Consider the following 14140-nt stretch of genomic DNA (forward strand, 5'->3'; position numbering starts at 1 on the left):
CGGCTAATTTTATAATGCAACATGTCAAAATATAACTATTTTAGAACTTTTAATCTATTTATAATTAATTATTGAATAATATTAGTTTTATTAATTAAGAATATGGTGTGTTTGTGTGTGTGTGAATAGAGATGTTGCAAAGTTTATTTACATGCTTTGGTAATAAAAAATGTACTAGTACTTATCAAATTTTATGACACCTTTCATGGTGCCACTAAAATTATGTCTCTACTAATCCTTTTTTTTTCTGCACATAACCATGTAAGAAATCTAAACATTCTAAAACTGTAAAAAGTTAACATGGCTTATTGTAAAAAAAAAATTCTAAGTAATCGATCAATTTGAGCTATTACCACCAATTAAAAGCAATATATCACTATATAAAAAGAAGAAATTGGTCGATTTCATGGTCAACTAAATGGGTATTGTGCTCAGTCAATATGGGCTAATCGTTACTGGGCCTAAGCCCAAAACACCCGTTAGGTAGTTAAAAAATTGTCAAGATTAATCTTTGTACAACTTAATCGATCACTTAAATTTTGTCACGTCACATAAATATGGACCCATATGATTTAAGCAGAAATAGTGATCACTTAAATACTGCCAGTTTTCACATGGAGTATAAATAAGCATGTTACACAAGATGCAAATGCAACATATTTTGTATGCCTTCAATCCAGATGTGTTTGTCCTTGTTTCCACATTCAAATTCAATCACTCTATCTTCAGTTTGCACCGCAAAGTACCCGGCATCCTCTGCTTCACGCCCCGGCCATGCTGCCACGTCGTTGTAAACCCTCGAAACTATGCCTGCAACCACATTTATTTCATTAGGTTAAACTATCATAATTAACAAGTAACAACGACCATAGTATAGTATACTTGACGACTAAACTTATCTCATTTTTAAAACCTTTCTCTCCAATGTGGATGTGGTGTGAGAGTTCAAGTCATTTAGAGTGTGTATAACAAAAAAAAAATAAGGAAGGTTACATACATTTCTTTTTCTTGGTGAATGTGCCTCCAATGTGCTTGCTCTTCATCTTAACCACCACTTCCCAATTGGAATTTATGTTGAACGACACTTGTTTCCAATGTAAATCCCCTGCAACCATTCAATATTAAAATTTTCAGAGTTTTGCACAAAGGATTTTATACTATAACGCTAAGTTATTGAATAAATCACGAAAGATAATCAGATTCTGATAATTAAATTATGAAAGATGAAATTTTTTCAATGATCGTATCCTCCTTTTCCTGGTGAATCACGCGCTGGTGTGTGACTGCCGGTTTGGATAGAGCGGCATTGGGTAAAACGATAACATATGATTAAGATCGAAACGATTTTTTGTCTACATATTTTAAATCGACTGACACATCAACGCGTATTGAAAAGTGTGGGACAGATCATGATTTGATCATATTTCGTGATTTATTTGATAATTTTCAACATTGCACAAAATATATAGCCGTCTCCACCTTTCCTTGTGCGCTTAAGTAGCTCGCCACCTTTAGCTACAAAATTAAGCAAATTAGAGACGCTTGATTCCTTGCAGCTCCAACCACTCTCCTCCGCCAAAGCCACGGCAGCGCCGCTCTCCCTATGCAGCCGCGCTCGCAGCGTCGCCGCGCCTCTCAATGCTACACCACACAAAATTGAGTGCAGCCAAAAACAAAATTAGCAACATTATAGTTAGTTGTGAGTTGGCCTAATTATACTATTTTGAGGTCAAAGGTCTCGGGTTCAAGTCAACTATGACAGTAGTCTTTCAAAATTTATGTTCATTTATGAAAAAAACAACATTTTAATTAGTTGATTGATATTAATACATACCTGTGGCAGCGCCGGCGGTGAGGGCCATGACGTCGCCGTTGGTTCTCGCGTTGATCGCCGAGTGCACGACGGCGAGGATGTGATCGCGGTCGGCCCCCAATTCCTCGGCCATCTCTATGCAGTGCGACGCCACCAGCGCTGCGGCCGATGCCACCGCAGAGGCTTTTTTGGAAGGCTTTTTCTTGGCTTTTGCCGACGAGTATGATTTTTCCGGCGAGGCCGCCGCGAGCGCCGCCACCGCAGCCGCAACTCCGGCGACGGATACCGCCGCGTGGAGCTGCGCGTTGTGAGCTCGGATCTCGTGCTTCTTCCGCTCCTTGTGGTCTTTGATCCGCCTCCCCATCGTCTTCCTCTTCACCGCGCTTTTGTATATGGGCTACATTTTTCGGATTAATCGTTAATTTCGTATATTTTTTCTGAAATCGGATGTCGTTTTTTTAGAACGTGCTTACTCCGTTAGAGAGAAGGTGTTGGTGGGATTCGAACTCTGGGTTGAGGGCTTGATGCAGTAAGAGTAGCTCCTATTATTTTAAAATTTAAACGAAATTAAACTCGATCATAAATATACATAACTCAACACGTATTAATTAATACCTTAGTCGTCTCGTCGCTCCCCCTTGGTGACTCCGGAGGGCTGCCCGAGGCTAACAAGGGTTGATTGTTTTTCTACAATTAAATAAACATCGTTAATTTCTTCATGCTCGTTTTAATTTCAAAGTATCACATAGTATACGAAATACATGACTTAAAAATTGTGAAATTAAATTACGTACAACGAGCAAGGAGCTTCCGCGGTCGGGCTTCTCCTCATTGTGGGTGTTGCAAAGAGCCTTGGAGAGCTCGACGGCCGACACGCTCCATGACCTGGCTAGGAACTCCATCGACTCGGTCGGGGTCTCCGGCTGAGGGCACGACACCGGCGGCCACTCCTCGGCATTTTCCTCCTCGATGTTCTTGAGCCGATTGGACTTGGACATCACTTACTCTCTACAACTCTCCAACTCTACTAAAAATAAGCTCTCAAGTGCTGATAATAGTAGTGACAAACACCACCTTCTATTTATTAGTAATGTTTCCTACAAATAAACAAATAAAAATTACTACAAACAGATAAAGCTATTGAGCAAACTCTGTGACCTACTTCATAAAATGTCTGCTTTAGTAAAAAAAATCACTTCTTTTTTTAAAAAATTTCAGTTATTTTTTCTTTTTTCCCCTTGAACGGCGGGTCAAATTATTACAAAGGGATCTTTATAATCATCCATTAACACTGTTGGTAAGAAATGAGGGCCCTCAATTCCATTATGTGGTAGCTTTATTTGGATTGAAATAATGAAGAATATTTGTCTGACCCAAAAATTCAGCTGATTTTTGGATATTGAAAGTATAGTGCTCTCTTTAGATTCTACTATTAGTCTTGACCACACTTTGCAGAATTTCTGCATCGAATTTCACAAAAAAAGCTCCCAGTTGGAGTTGGTCGTATTTCTATGTCATCAATGTTATATAATGTGCTTTTTATAATTAATATTGGTTTTTATATAGTTTATGCTTTAGTGATGATGATAGTTTATTCGAATGTTAAGGAACTTGTTTTGTATTAACTAATTTGCAGTACAGAAGAGGAAATCCGTCTTACCAATAAAGTTATAATTCATCATCAATTATATTTCAAATGATCCAATTTAAATTAAGGCTAGTGTTTCGTTTGTATATTGAAGTTAGAAGCCATATATATTACATGATGTTAATTATTTAGTGAATAATTGGAATTATGATGAGCGTAATGATGGTAGTTCACTAAATTCTATGCATAAATAAGTTAAGTGCGGCTTTTAATCTTTGCTTTAAGTTAAGCGTTAAGCCTAATCAAGTACATTAATTTGATTGTGGTGCACTGAGTATATTTTATTAATTAATTCCCCCACGTACGCCATTACTAGCCTTTTAATCCTAGCCCACTTTGTTAGAATTTTATACTGACTTCGTCCCAAGTTACTTGAGTCGTATTCCATTTTGGGTTGTCCCGAGTTACTTGAGTCATTCCTCTTTTTAGCTAAAAACAAAACATCTAATCATACTTACTTTATTCTTTCTCTTACTTTACTCTCTCTCCTCTCTCTCACTTTATTTTGTCTTCTACTTTATTTTAACTCACTAAACACAATTTTTTTAAATCTCGTGCTGAAAAGAAACGCCTGAAGTAACATGAGACGGAGAGAGTATTACTTGCGTTTTGGTTGGTTTCTTAAAATACTTCCTTGATCCCATCAACCTAGTCCATTATTCCTTTACACATACCGCATTATAATCCAATTTGAACTATCATAATAATATAATCTTAACAACAAAATTGGTTTTAGTTCTACTTATTAACTAAATAAAATTGGTTTGTCTGCGTTTTAGACAGATTTAATTTGAATTGTAGTTTAAGTATAAAATATGCAAACTGTATTGTCTAAAAATTATTTTTGTAGTTCAGTCAAAATAATAAAAATGCAATCAGGCATTTAATAGTGGGCGTATGAAAAACAAAATATGGGACATTTAGTAGTATTTCAGAAGAAAATAAAGTCAAATAGGAAAAAAAAATTCTCCTTTATATTTTTGGAAAAATATAATTCTTTTGTTCATTTGTTATATCGGGTCAAAAACCCATGTTAATAGATTCATATTTTACGAAACCAAAAAAGTCCACAGATCATAAATTGAACACAGAATTGAATAAAGCAATCATAGTTACATAGCAGCAAATAGTCCCCCATGAAAAGGATGCTACTACATTTTAACCCTTAGCATTTACTCCCTCCGTCCCACATAATTTGACCCAATTTTCTATTTTGGGTCGTCCCACATAATTTGACCCATTTCACTTTTACCATTTTTGGTAGTAGACCCCACATTCCACTAACTCATTCCTACTCACCTTTAATTATAAAACTAATATATAAAAGTGGGACCCACATTTCACTAACTTTTTCAACTCATTTTTCATTATATTTCTTAAAACCCGTGCCCGGTCAAAGTGTCCCAAATTATGTGGGACGGAGGGAGTACATTTTTATTTTCATTTGCACAATTGATCTCAAAGCTAATGATGTACCGACAATAAATCTTATCAAGACCACCAAAGAGAGCACGAACGCCAACTCCATGTGAGATATAACGACGACAAGATAGCACGACACGAACGAAAAGATATCACGGAGATCTACAAGCACAACGAGAAGCAGGGCAACACAAAACGCGACGAAAAGAAATATAAAGGCAACACACGTAGCAAGAGCTACAACAAACGATATGAAAGAACCGTGAAGTAGGGCGACCAAGATCAGATCGATACCGGGCATCATCGACAAATAAATTCTTGGGCTTCGTGCATAGAATGACAATAAAAATGAAAAAGTAAAAACATAGAGATTTTTCTTGGTGGAGTGGAAAGAATGAAGTGAGTTCCACTTATTCCCTTCGCATCAAGTCTCCTAACTAGAGAGAATGCAATCTTCTCCTAAGAAAAGGCCTAACTAGAGAGAGAGGAAAGCACTTTTTCTTTTCACAAAGACCAACACATAATACAGTTGCAGTTGCACCATGAAAATTTAGAGGAAAGAAGGGCAAAAAAAAGTTTTAATTGGCTAATATTGGAAAAAATATGCAAAACTCCAATTACTCTAGCTTTCATGGCAGCATGTTTCCATCTCTTGGATGGCTAGTAATCATATAAAATCAGAAGCTGTACATGAATAATATCCAACCTCGGACCTGAGACTGGGAAAAGACGCTCAAACGAATCTGCTGGATGTTCAATCTCCATGAATCTGACAAGGATTCGTTGCACAAGCTCGTTTACCTGAGACTGCAGATGGCAACAAGCATCGCCTACACCTCGGTTCCAGTACTTAAGAGAGAAACAAATGAAACTTAATACATGGTTTAGAAGAAGGGAAACGAACAAAGGAAATGGCTAAACATTATCTCGTCTTCTTACTTGAACCAAAATTGCAAAGCATCAGTCAAGTGGAGTGATGGCGCTCGAGATACTAGTATACCATTTATGAGGGTATGAATATGTGTGATGCCAAACCATGATTCCCGAAGTCTCCGTAGAGAAACACTCCATTTGGCTCTCATCCTCCACGAGCTGCTCGATGAACGTAGTTGCCTGCAACGGAGTAGATATGTTAGCACAATGCACTGACAAAATTAGCACCTTTGAACTCTCAAATTGTTCTACTTTTTCCTTCCTTTCAGCGTCTTAAGTTCTACAATGTAAGTTACAACATCCCTTAAGCATTCATATCGTGGCTCGTTGTTTCTGTTTCTAGAAGTAGCATAAGGTACAGGTACATGGAAACTCACTTGCAAGTCTTGCTTCACTGTCTCAATCTGCCTGATAGGTTCATTTGTTGGCCGGTGCCATCTCTTTGTATCCCAAATGACGGTGCTATTAAAGGCAAAACCTGACATCTCAGCGTGGAATCTCTGAGATCGTTTCTTCTTGTCATCAACGTGCCACCCTAACACGTGGGAGCTGTTACAAATCGGACCCTCCAGAAGAATTCCATCTCTGCTTTGCACCAGCTTGGCCGTTGTCCATGTCCCAATCCGACTGCATCAATAAATTGTTCGGTATCATCACAATCGGGATAGGTTACTGATTCACTAGCTCCATGCATCTAAGTTGCTCGAAGAGATGAGTAAGTTCGACATTAAATTGGTTCCCTCTTAGAAAATTCAAGCATGTAATACAGAACACATAATAAAAGTGGTGGAGATGGAGGCAGTACCTAATGTTTCTCATGTGGTCGAAGAGGGCAGTCGAGTATATGTTATCATCGTCTGCAAAGTAAGCAATCCCATCAAGACGGTGTGTCTCTATGTGTGAGAGGGCCACATTCCTAAGGAGTGCACTTCTATCTGTTATCTCGGTTGTGTTCTTGATACTGCATACGAGATGTCTGTACATGACACCGGAGTTCCTGAGCAATTCAGCTGTCTCCATGGATTGAGAATTCATCTCAACAACTATCCAAAGAAGAGGGTGTCGGATCAGTCTCAACGTTTGTGCCAAGCGATCCAGAAAGTAGGCCTGAAGCGGCCTAGCATGTGTAGGAGTGATGATGATCAGAAGCTTATCAAACACCCCATCACGAGACAGATCCAACGACTTATTTAAAAGTGAATACTCAGGAGGAGGATTTTTCGCCTTAACACTCGCCTTCTCTATCTCCAATGTAGAGTTCTCTTGCAAAGAAACTTTGCCTACTACCGAAATCTCATTTTTCAACCCAAGCAACTCATCTGAATCAAAAGCTTCTTGCTTAGGCAAGGAATTCGCAGACATACTCACCGGTACAAATGGTGTGAGCCCAACAAAGATACCAACAACAAAGCACAACAAGAAATGTAAATACGCCCTTCGCCAATTCTGCACCTTCATCCTCGACCTATCAACATCCCTAGAAGCCCGTTGTGAGAAAAGGCCAAGAACGAAGCTCTGTACTTTGTACAACGCATAGTCCAAGGATCCCAACGAGGAAGACAACAAACCCCCTTGTGGAGGGTAGTTCTGACTGTTGGAAGACGACTTGGACAGAGGCGACGCCACTTGACAAGCCTCACCATTGGCTAAACCTCCCGGTCGAGGAACGGGAGACAATGTTCTTCTGATTGAGGCCATCACAAATCCCTACTAGGAGATTTGATTTCCTCAACCCACACACTTTCTATCAATTCCTAAACATGACATTCCGTTTTCTCGAATTTCACCCTAACAAAGATCCCTCCAATCAGATAATATGCTTATCATACCAAATGCAGTTTCCCACCTTTGCAAACATGATTATCTGATATGTAACTGCTGCTATATCAAAGTAGACAATCCTCTCTTCTTCTTTCCCTTTATATCACTTGAAACAAAGATTTGATTTTTATGATTCTGCAACGCAACAGACTCCATTTTGAGACATCATAATCAATCTTCAAAGCTTAAACATACACTAAATTCCACAAACAAATCCCATTAAAAATTTAAAATCACTATTATTTTTATAATTAGTATTTTCCTTCCAATCACAGATGCGAGCTAGAAACAAAATATGAGCTTTCAAAAACCATAAACGAACATCCACAGCTACAAAGCCAACAAAATTTCCCATCTCAGTCCTACAAAAAACTAGTCTTGAAGCTTAGATAATGAAAAAAACCAAGGATTTAGCAAGAATCAGTTACCTTGATTTCATCCCGAAATGATAAGAGACTTCAATTTTTGCATCAATTTCAAGAGATGCAAAGAGAGTGGAAAAAAGAGGGGAATAAGTGTGTACAAACCAAATCCAATAGAAAGTGATAAATTCAAACACAAGAGGGGCCCAGCCCAGAACTCTCCTATATTAAATTATTACAACCTCAGATCTACAACAAAAAGATGAATTCAACTTTATGTTGATTCAAGTCATAGAAAAGTTAGCATATAGAAAAGTCATAGGAATAAAGAAAGACAGATCTTTGCACATATGTTGATTGGTATCATTTTCAAGAACAACATGCAGAGATGGAATTTCAATGTGTATAATTATTATTTAAAAAATGTTGCATTAGTTAAATTAGAGACACCATATTGTTGCATAATTACCTCACATGCTTTGAGAGTCTTAAAGTTTTATTTAACAGCTTTTTAATGATTTTTAACAAATTTTAGGACTTAGTGTTGTGCATTTATCATGCTATGTCGTGAAAAGGAAAATTCATCAAGGTATGGCAGTAGCTATTAATACGAATTTGTGTGTATGCAATGTGTGTTAATTGTTATTAATGTTTAATCCGTCCTGCGACTTCTAAATTCAAATGAACATTAAGTTTAATCAACTATTTTAATTATGACTAATTACTCTCGAAAACGAGATACTTTCCATTTAATGTACGTTGTGTTGATGTGGTTTTCTGTTTAAATCAAATTTATTTATGGTGGAGTACTACATTTTTATAGTGCTAATTCAAATATTTCATTATATACAAAAAAGAATTGTACTCCCATATACATTTAATTGATCGTTGCTAAGAGGCCTTTTATAAAACTAATGTAGAAGGCCCAAAATACAAGCCCATATCTTTCCAATTCTGGAGGGGAGAGAGGAAATAGTGTTGGAATATTTTAGTACAAATTACATGTAAATTGTTGAAAAATAGTGAAACTTACTGTTGTAGTGGTCAAACTTTTGTTCCATTTTATTCATGATTTCAGTTACAATATTTAGTGGTATTTAAGAGAGGTCAAAGTTTCTTCCATTTTATTTAAGTTTTATGTTTCCTAATTTGGTGGTAGTTAGGAGACTTAATTTTCAATAAGTTAAGATAGTAGAGGTTTTCTTTTGCCTTTAAATATCTTGTAATTGTTGTTATTTGATCCATCTTCAAATATACAGAGCAATAAGATTTGTGTTCTCTGTTATCTCTCTTGTTTCTCCATATTTGTTGCTTCCATGTATCTTTACATGGTATCACTGTTAGAGTTTGTATACTAGAAATCATCTTTCGAGTGATTGAATACTGTAAAACTCTATATGTTATTTTCCAAAGGAATGAAACAGATTATTTTTGTCATAATATTGTTATATTTTATATTTAATGGATGTTTATTGCATATTTAAATGTATAAGCAACGTAACAAAGTCTAAGTCTTTGTTTTAGTAGACCGGTTGTGAGCGTCGTCCACTTTAAGGTAACACGGTCAGTTCTAAACAAAGAAAAATAAGAATTTCACAACCTAGATAGGCCTAGACTACCTATCGTGAAAGGTTGCAATGTCAGTCCGCATATTTCTAAGCCTTACTGAAATAAGATGACATTGGTGTGGTATAGCACTGAATTGGATCTAACAGCAAGACGAGTCTTTATGCTATCTACAGAAAGACGAAGTCTTGATAATTAATTTCTTAATCATTGTACATTAGCATTGAGCATACGGTATTGATTATGCACTACTTTGACTTACCAAAAGGTGCGGGTTTTTCACAACCCAAGAATCCTGGTATATTGGGTAGTGATGATTAATATCTAGCGGTGCTAGGATTGCTATTATATTGAATCGTGCGCAAGGTGAGTCTCGTTTGATAACGTCCACAAGAGGAGTTCGAAACAAGGTTTTATTATTCGGAACCTAGCTAATTGGAGTTTGATTACTCTATGAATAATAAATAAGCGTTTCTTGCTAAGTCTACTATTGGAGATAATAATATGTTAATTAATTAAGTCCATAGTAGACATTGATTAATTAATGGACGTTTCTATCTTAAGCATGAGAAATAAATGACAAACAAATGGAAACCCGGAATACTTGTAATTTTGGATTTGGATGGGCAGTGCAATATTACTTCTGTAATGGCTGCTCGTAATATTCCAATATAAGCATATATTAAATTGTGGGTTCAATTTAATTAGTAAGAAGCTAATTGGGGGAGGACATATCCAAATTCTTTCATAGATCTCTGACTTGACCCAATATGTGACTTAATATAAATAAGAGAATAAAGGAGACAGTAAATACACATTATTTTCATCAAAATTTTCGTCCCCCTCTCCTTTAAGCTGAGGGACGATTTTCAGCTCCCTCCGTGAGCAGTTTTCGTCTTCTTTATTCAAGTCCTAGTATTCTGGTGAGATCAGCCCACACCGAGATCAGATTACAGTCCGGGAACCAGTCAGAAGATCTGTGGTTCAGTACTCAAGATCTTCACGTGGAGAAGACGCGAGCCATCTTCGATTCTTCAGTGAATCAACGAGGTAGATTGGCTAACTCCGTAGCAAACGTGTTTTAGGGATTATTTGTGCTAAAGCATGTTTAAATTCAAGTTATGAGCATGATACATGTGAAAATTACGCGAATAGAATTTGTCTAAATAATCTGCTAAATAGATCAGAATTTTATGTGATCCGTTAGAACGCACGCTTCCGCTGCCAACCCCTTCAATCACAGCCTGGTTGCATATCAAGTGTTTGATTTTATTACTCTAAAAAGATGAATGGTGGAAGCAGTATCTCAGTAGACAAGCTTGTTGCCAACAAATACAATTATTGGAAGTTATGTATGGAAGCTTACCTACAAGGACATGATTTGTGGGATCTTATATCTGGTGAAGATAAACTTCCAGAAGATACACCACAAAATGGAGAAGCGAGGAGAAAGTGGAAGATCAAGTGTGGCAAAGCTTTATTTGCTTTGCGAACGTCGATCAGAAAGGATTACATTGAGCATGTTCGTACTGTGCAATCGCCCAAAGAAGTGTGGGACACACTTGAAAGATTGCTCAATCAAAAGAACACGATGAGGCTCCAATTTCTGGAGAACGAACTTGCTGGGACCATTCAGAATAAGCTAACAATTTCATAGTATTTTCTGAAAGTCAAAAGCTTATGTTCTGAAATTTCAGAATTGGATGAAAAGGGAGCTGTCAATGAAGCTCGATTACGTCGCCATCTTATTCGAGGATTACGTGAAGAGTTTATGCCATTTATCTCTTCAATATATGGGTGGGTAAATCAACCTTCTATCATAGAGTTGGAAAATTTGCTATCTAATCAAGAAGCATTGGTAAAGCAAATATTTGGTGGTAACAACCAGTCTTCGTCTCGTGTCGAAGAGGTTCTCTATGCAAAAGACAAAGGAAAGAGCAGGTTTACATCAAAATCTCCATTAACTGGTGGTAATTATTCCAAAGGTGAAGGATATTCAAAGAAATCTTCTCCAAAATGTTATAGATGTGGAAAGTTCGGACATATCAATCGCAATTGTCGAGTGAAGGTGAAGTGTGAACGATGTGGGAAAGCTAACCATATTCAACGCAATTGCCGCACAGATTTTACTAAAGAATGAGCAAATGTGGCTTATGAAAACGATGAGCATGAACAACCAAAATGGGATCAGTGCCTATCCATTGGCGATATCTGCCAAGCTAAGGCTCCAAATCCAGTTGCAGATGCTGATACATGTGTTAATATCTCTATATACTACAACTATGAATGGATCGTTGATTCGAGATGCTCTCACCATGCAACTGGAAATGATTCCTTACTCTCGGGTGTTCGTCCACACAATCAAAAGAAGGTTATCGTGACTGCCGATAATTCACTACACCCTGTAGTAAATGAAGGCCAATTTTTCATTGAGAAGGATGTCTCTCTTGAGGACGTCTATCATGTTCCAGGCTTGAAGAAGAATCTTGCATCGGTTTCTCAAATTGCGGATTCTGGGAGGTATGTTCTTTTTGGTCCACATGATGTAAAAATTATTTCCAATATAAAACACCTTGATGCTGATGTTTTATTTACTGGAAAGAGAAATGATTCGCTATGTATTGTCTGCAAATGAAGCATATACTGAGAAACCAAATCAATATGATAGTGCCACACTTTGGCATGCTCGATTAGACCATGTTGGTTTTCAGTTATTGCAGAAAATTTCTGAGAAGAAGCTTCTTGAAGGTGTTCCCGTGTATTGTCTGCAAATGAAGCATATACTGAGAAACCAGATGTGGTTTGTTCCGGCTGCCAATACGGAAAATCACATCGACTCCCCTTCTCAAATTCAAAGAATAAAGCTTCTGCCGTGCTGCAGCTCATTCATTCGGATTTGATGGGCCCAACAAAAACACCAAGTTATTGTAGCTATTGTTATGTGATGGTTATTGAGGATGATTTTTCTCAATTTTCATGGGTCTTCTTCTTAGAACAGAAAAGTGAGGCATTGTCCAAGTTTATTCAGTTCAAGGAGTACGTGGAGAAAGAATTTGGGTAGAAAATTAAATGCCTATGTACTGATAATGGAGGTGAATTCATGTCTGATCAGTTTATGAATTATTGCAAAGAAAATGGTATTCGACGTCAGATGACTTGCCTCGAAACTCCACAACAAAATGGAGTGGCTGAGCGTAAATTGGCACATCTTACATCCATTTGCTTATCATGGATACATGCAAAGAACCTCCCAAGAGAGTTGGGGGCAGCAGCAATTCAGTCAGCAAGTTTTGTCGTGAACCGATTACCTTCGTGGCCAGGTACGAAACCATGTCCATATGAGGTATTATACCATCATAAGCCGAATGTGAGTATATTTCGAGTTTTTAGTTCGATTTGCTATGTCCATGTCTCAAAGTCTAATAGGACTAAGCTTGATCCGAAGGCAAAGCGTTGCATTTTTGTTAGCTATGACACTCATAGGAAATGATAGAGGTGTATGGATCCAGAAACAAAGAAAGTTGTTATCTCTCGTGATGTGGTGTTTGATGAAATTTCATTTGATCAAATTGATGCAAATGACAGAAGTGTCACAACTGATCTCTTGCCTATTCTTGATGATGTTGCACCAAGTGATAGGGGGAGCATCTCTACTTCTCCTGAAGAGAATTTGCAGCAAGATGAGACGACAGAAGCTGGAACTCAGACTACAACTTAGACTACAGAAGCTGGAACTCTAAGGTCTGAAAGACAAAGAAGACCACCTGCTCATTTAGCTGACTATGAAGTTGAGGTAAATCTTTCATCGGTGATTTATGCATTTCTAATGGGAGAGTCATGCGATGATGAACCAAAGTCTTATGATGATGCTAAAGGCGATCCTAAATGGGTCGCAGCAATGAAAGAGAAAATTTTGGCTCTAATCAAGAACTGTACATGGAAACTTGTTAAGAGGCCAGAAGATATTCAACCTGTTACTTGTAAATGGGATTTCAAATTGAAGAAAAAGATTGATGGCACAATTGATCGCTATAAAGCTCGCCTTGTTGCTCGTGGTTTTTCTTAAGAATATGGTCAGGATTATGATCAGACTTCCAGCCCTGTTGCTAAAATGGCAACAATTCGAACCATTATTTCTTTTGCTGCTTGTAAAAGATGGAGGCTTTGGCAACTAGATGTGAAGAATGCATTTCTCTATGGAGACTTGGATAGAGATATCTTTATGGAACAACCCGATGGATTCGTTTCGAAAGAGTTCCCAGACTACGTGTGTCATCTTAAGAAGTCATTGTACGACCTCAAGCAAGCTTCTCGTGCTTGGTATGGTAAAATTGCTCAATATCTTGAATTTTGTGGTTATAAGTCTTCTGAAACTGATTTCAGTTTATTTATCAAGAAAACATCTTTATCTTGTATAATGGTTCTTCTCTACGTGGATGATATGATTATTACGGGCAATGATGATGCTGAGATTATTCGTCTTCAAGAGGCCTTGTCTGTTCGTTTTGATATGAAAAGTTTGGGAGAAGTTAATTATTTTCTTGGCCTAGAAGTAACAAAGTCAGATGGTGACTC

General features: G+C 37.4%; 2 protein-coding genes across 2 annotated transcripts; both read right to left on the bottom strand.

Moving 5' to 3' along the window:
- Window positions 1-571: 571 nt before the first annotated feature.
- LOC121778541 (VAN3-binding protein) lies at window positions 572-2954 on the bottom strand. The gene is made up of 7 exons (XM_042175915.1): window positions 2608-2954; window positions 2429-2500; window positions 2287-2355; window positions 1835-2210; window positions 1480-1641; window positions 998-1105; window positions 572-810 (listed from the first exon to the last, which is right to left on the bottom strand). The coding sequence occupies exons 1-7, from the start codon at window positions 2809-2811 to the stop codon at window positions 635-637; spliced, it is 1167 nt and encodes a 388-aa protein (XP_042031849.1). The 5' UTR covers window positions 2812-2954; the 3' UTR covers window positions 572-634.
- Window positions 2955-5447: 2493 nt separating this feature from the next.
- On the bottom strand, window positions 5448-8264 carry LOC121780028 (probable beta-1,4-xylosyltransferase IRX9H). Its single transcript, XM_042177545.1, has 5 exons — window positions 8066-8264; window positions 6622-7772; window positions 6194-6443; window positions 5823-5996; window positions 5448-5732 (listed from the first exon to the last, which is right to left on the bottom strand). The coding sequence occupies exons 2-4, from the start codon at window positions 7512-7514 to the stop codon at window positions 5844-5846; spliced, it is 1296 nt and encodes a 431-aa protein (XP_042033479.1). The 5' UTR covers window positions 7515-7772; window positions 8066-8264; the 3' UTR covers window positions 5448-5732; window positions 5823-5843.
- Between the last annotated feature and the right edge of the window lie 5876 nt (window positions 8265-14140).

This window comes from Salvia splendens, chromosome 19 (genome assembly GCF_004379255.2).
Source record: "Salvia splendens isolate huo1 chromosome 19, SspV2, whole genome shotgun sequence".
Lineage (NCBI taxonomy): Eukaryota > Viridiplantae > Streptophyta > Magnoliopsida > Lamiales > Lamiaceae > Salvia > Salvia splendens.

Excerpts from the sequence above, each read along its gene's own strand:
- LOC121778541 (XM_042175915.1), bottom strand. The coding sequence starts at position 2,811 with ATGTCCAAGTCCAATCGGCTCAAGAACATCGAGGAGGAAAATGCCGAG. Across the intron at positions 2,211-2,286 it reads AACACCTTCTCTCTAACGGA|CCCATATACAAAAGCGCGGT; the intron begins GTAAGCACGTTC and ends CGAAAAATGTAG. Across the intron at positions 1,642-1,834 it reads CACCGCCGGCGCTGCCACAG|CATTGAGAGGCGCGGCGACG; the intron begins GTATGTATTAAT and ends TGTGTGGTGTAG.
- LOC121780028 (XM_042177545.1), bottom strand. The coding sequence starts at position 7,514 with ATGGCCTCAATCAGAAGAACATTGTCTCCCGTTCCTCGACCGGGAGGT. Across the intron at positions 6,444-6,621 it reads GACCACATGAGAAACATTAG|TCGGATTGGGACATGGACAA; the intron begins GTACTGCCTCCA and ends TTATTGATGCAG. Across the intron at positions 5,997-6,193 it reads CAGTGAAGCAAGACTTGCAA|GCAACTACGTTCATCGAGCA; the intron begins GTGAGTTTCCAT and ends ACTCCGTTGCAG.